The sequence below is a fragment of the Protopterus annectens genome, chromosome 3.part1 (assembly GCF_019279795.1).
Source record: "Protopterus annectens isolate FY-2018-M chromosome 3.part1, PAN1.0, whole genome shotgun sequence".
NCBI classification, from domain to species: Eukaryota; Metazoa; Chordata; order Ceratodontiformes; family Protopteridae; genus Protopterus; species Protopterus annectens.
The window spans coordinates 454,443,335-454,447,952 of NC_056732.1; the positions used below are offsets into that span (position 1 = coordinate 454,443,335).

The 4,618-nt window shown below is 36.4% G+C and overlaps 1 protein-coding gene across 1 annotated transcript in view; it reads right to left on the minus strand.

Annotated features, from left to right (window-relative positions):
* Positions 1-831: 831 nt before the first annotated feature.
* The window catches only part of CRYGN (crystallin gamma N), a 52,106-nt gene continuing 48,319 nt past the window's right edge, over positions 832-4,618 (minus strand). Inside the window, exon 4 of the mRNA XM_044066907.1 lies at positions 832-1,264. Within this exon, the coding sequence (XP_043922842.1) occupies positions 1,129-1,264 (136 nt within the window). The 3' untranslated portion in view covers positions 832-1,128. The remainder of the gene's footprint in view (positions 1,265-4,618) is intronic.

Below are 4,618 nucleotides of genomic sequence, written 5' to 3' on the forward strand. Positions count from 1 at the left end.
CTCAGTCCACTGCAGGCATTGCTTATGGGCGGTTCTCTGAAAGAGATGCTGTACTATATTACTTATCACCAGAGGGAAGGCATACAATACTAAACCCTCTCTACTGTGACTGGAAAATAGTCCTTAGCTGTTTACTGATACCACCATCACTCTCGCTAATCCCCTAGCATCTGTGACATTATCACATGTATGTGTGAATTTCGGTGTCATATGCCCTAGCACCTGTGACATTATCAGATGCTTGTGTAACTTTGGATGTCAGATCCCCTAGCACCTATGAGGTTATCACATGCTTGTGTGAATTCTGATGTCATTTTGTTCAGGAAAGACAGATAGGAAAGGAGGGGACACAGGCAGCAAAATGTAGGGTCTAACCACTCCCTGAAGCTCTGAAAGTGATTTTTCATAGAGAGGGTTGTGGACCCATGGAATGAGCTACCACTCTGACAATGTTTCATTGTTAACAGTGACTAAAATATTACATATAGCTGGCTCTGTGTTTAATTTTATAAGTTCAAATTGATGAAGGGCATAAGCCTAAAATGTTTTTCACCTCTTTTCTTATTATAATTTTATTAAGTTTTTTTTTTTCATTTCGGACCCAGAGTTGTGATTTCATATTCTTATTTTTTGTTTGGTTTTATGCTGTACCTGCAATCTGGTAGCAATTGATTTATTTTCCATTTTCTGCCCTGGAGACTTTTCAGCATCTGAGCAACATTTTGAATACCTTTTCTTATTACCACACACTGAGCTGCACATTTGTAGTTTTCCTAAAAGTATGCATGAAAAACCTTTAGTATATCATAAGTTGTTAAGAAGACATGCATGCAAAAATGATATTACTTTTTATTTTTGAGATTTTCTTACAGAAAATTTTGCAGTATGAAAGACACTTCCTTCAAGAATTAGAAGATAGTGATTGATAATAATTAATGTCCAGTTAAATCCACTGAGTTCAAGGAAAGTTATTTGGCTGGATGATGCCTGTTTGTATAGCTTGATTTATCAGTTATTTTTAACAGCAGTAACGCAGCTAACATTTACTTTGTTTTCAGACTTCCATCTTCAGCCATAAGAAGTACTTGTTACTCCAATTTTCAAATCATTTTATGTAGCTGAAGGCAGTTAAAAATAGTTGACCACCCGCCTAATTGACTGGATGTTGGCACTGTGACCCTGCCATTCATTGAAACTACGGTAATCCCCTCTTTCAACTACGTACATGCGACCTCTGTAGTTGGGTTCTTCATACATCACCCACCTAAAAAAAAAAAAAAAAAAGAAATGGAAGATTAACTGTTTTGTACAGCCTGCTACAGTAAATAAGCAGGCATCTGCAATTTATGTCAAGTTTTTGCTCTCTAAAACTACATCCATTTTTTTCAATTTTTAAGTTATAATGACCAAAACAGTTTGCTGTGCAACTTAAAATCAATTCCTTCTTGACAGAATATAAGTGAAAACAAACACAGTGAATTCATTTTATTAAATTAACATTTTCATTTGACAAAAAGTTAACAAAACATGAAGATCATAATGCTTTTTTTCAGCTACAACCTTCACTATGGAGATGACCTTTCCCTGTTAGAGTTGCCACTATACTCAGTGTAATTAGTGCTGAATTCCTGTCAGATTAACCAGCTTATGCCCTCACCTCAGCCACTGATAATGATGTCAAAAAAGTGTATATTATGGAAAGGTCAGTTAACCAATCTATGAACCATTTGAGAACATCATTTAATGGTTTCACTCTACAGTTTTTAACCAAACTGTAGAAGGGCGGCAGACTTCATAACATGTCTCAACTGTCTCTAATTCTGCCTTATATTTTTGCCCTATCATTCACATTTTCAATTTTCTGGTAAATCACCAAGGATCACAGCCTGTCAAAAATGCTAGGCATGAGAGTTCTATACTTCTTATTGTTAAGAAAATGCTTGCTGATACAAAACCTGTTGTTCTGTTAACTTTTAGATAAAAAGAGAACTATTTAAAATTTGTCCCTGATTATGGGCCTTTGTCCTTAATTCTTGAAAAACAAGTTTTAAGGTATACTTGATAATGAGGAACTGTTGTTAACTACCCCTCAATCACCTAGTGTTGGAATTTAACTGGTAAACATTATCCTCAGAGAGAGGTTGCCTCCATAACACAGATTTAACAGCCTGTCCTGAGAGGACACAAGCTATTGAGTGCTTCTATGTTCACAGTTTTCCTGTTACTGCAGCTACCACAATTTAGCTTTGAACCAGAGTTTTCAACATACCGCTCAAATGTCCATATAGTTGCCACTTATTTGCTTTTGTTCCTCATACAGTTTGTGGTTTTCTGGTAAATTATTAAGGATTAATACGGGCAGCGCTGTGGTGCAGCGGTTAATGCTGTTGCCTCACAGCAAGAGGTTCTCTGGTTCGACTCTCGGCCAGGATGCCTTCTGTGTGGAGTTTGCATGCTCTCCCTGCATCTGTGTGGGTTTCCTCCGGGTACTCCGGTTTCCCCCCACATTCTAAAGACATGCGTCTAGAGCATTTCTCCCCGGGCCTCCGCTGAAAACAGGATATGTGGAACCTAGTCGGACTTTCCCGGTCAACAAATGTTAAATAAATAATAAAAATAAAATTAAAGTCACTAAATGATGACAGTTATTTGAGTTTCAAACTTCATATCTTTCAGAAAATGCATGGTAGCACAAAACCTTTTATACTAGCACTTGTCTAAGCTTAGAGCAATATTTACAATTTGTCGCTATTTTTGTGCCCCTGTCCTCCCTTTATTTTGTACTATGTCCAGCTTTCTGCTGCTAACAGGGTGAGAGATATGACTGCCAGCATCCTTGATTGAAATTCAATGTTCTGCCAAGTGGGTTAATTAGCATATTTTTATTTTGTGTGTTTATTAACAGTCTAGGTTGACTTGCCTAAGTACTCCTTTCTGAGATGAACTAATCGACTCCTATGTAAAATTAATTTTGATTTTATTTTTTATCAACATGACTAAAATTAAGATATTTTATAAGGTAACAACCCCTTCTTTGGCTCAGTTTCACTGAAGAAGAATGTTGTTGAGGAAGGAAGAAACTACAGTCTAGGTTTTAGGCATACATTATACTTATAGTTGTTAAAGTCCCTTGAGTTTTTATGATTCACAGGTTAAGAACACTGTCACAACTTGTTAAACATCCACATACATTCATGATACACAACTATCATATAGTGAATGCATTACTCTAGTTACCTTTTCCCATGGTGCTAAACAGCTTCCCTTTCAGCAACTGTCATACTCATAATAAGGTGTATGTGTTGTTATACAACAGTGTCAGTTATATTAATATAATGTGCAGTACTTTATTTACATTTATTTTTTATTTATTTACATTTCGGTTAACAGACTAGAGCACCTAATCACATCATGACCATTTACAAGCTTAGCCTGGGTTATAACAAAAATGCAACAATTACAACCAATGGTGAAACACAAAGGTAATACAAGTAGTCTCAAAAAAGAGATACTGTGTACAGATTTTACATCAAATCATGCTGGGGTGTACATTTTACAAGCAGCAAACAGAAATCAGGAAAGTAGCAATAAAAGAGAAAGAATGTTTAGCCTTTGAAACTGTAGGGGGTAACACAGGTGTTTAGAAGAGTAAACAAGAGATAAGTAACGGTAAGGGCACAGGGTCCTAGGGGACAAAGGAACCAAGAAAGGTACAAGTTCTAAGATGACAGTGAGCAAGGAGAAAGAGAAGCTTTGTGTATATTTACAGGAAGTAGAAACATAGTGATAACGAACAGAGTAGTGGTATAAATGAGGTGACATACAAGGAAATTAACCTACTCCAAAGTGTTGCTTAAGTGATATGTCCTGTGTTCTGGCATTTGTATTAGCATTGGTCAAAATGAAACTGTTTGAGTTTAATGTAGTTAGTATGCTGGGTGAGATAGTGAGGAAAAGATTACTACAGTTTTGGAGCAAGTACAGAGAAACTAGAGTCAGAGCTATGTAATTTAGAAGATGGAGTTTGAAGAGTAGGACTTATAGTACACTGGTTTCAGAGATTGAAGGCTGGGGTTAAAGTGATGAGTTTCGCTGAATATGGAAATGGGGCATCTTGGTGGGGTAATTTGAATAGACTTTTGCTTTGGTGCCATCACATCAGAGCAATGTTCAAGTCTAACCTTTAATAAGAGGCCACTAATTTTAATAGGACAAACTGAGTCAACAAAGGATAGATAGATAAAAATAAATAGTTCTGGCCAAACTGTGCAGTCTTTCATCAAGTAAATGGTGCCCACCTGGCTATCATTCAAGAAAATCAATTAATTTCTTCTGTTCTTTCTCTATAAGCTTGTTAATGTTTTACTGTAAAGCCTGATGAAACACTGGGGCCATCACTTTAATTTATGCAAAATCTTCTGCATATCACAAAATCCCATAAGTTTAATGGTGATTTTAGCAAAATTGCAGTGAGTTGTATACTCCTGGCTTCCATTCAAGTTTCTTTCAAACTATATTGCATGATCTCATCATGCAAAATGTTGGTGCTACTGGGGCCCCATCAAGAAAAATTACCAAGTCCTTCAGATTGCCTCCATTTCTATTCATGGAGGTGAAT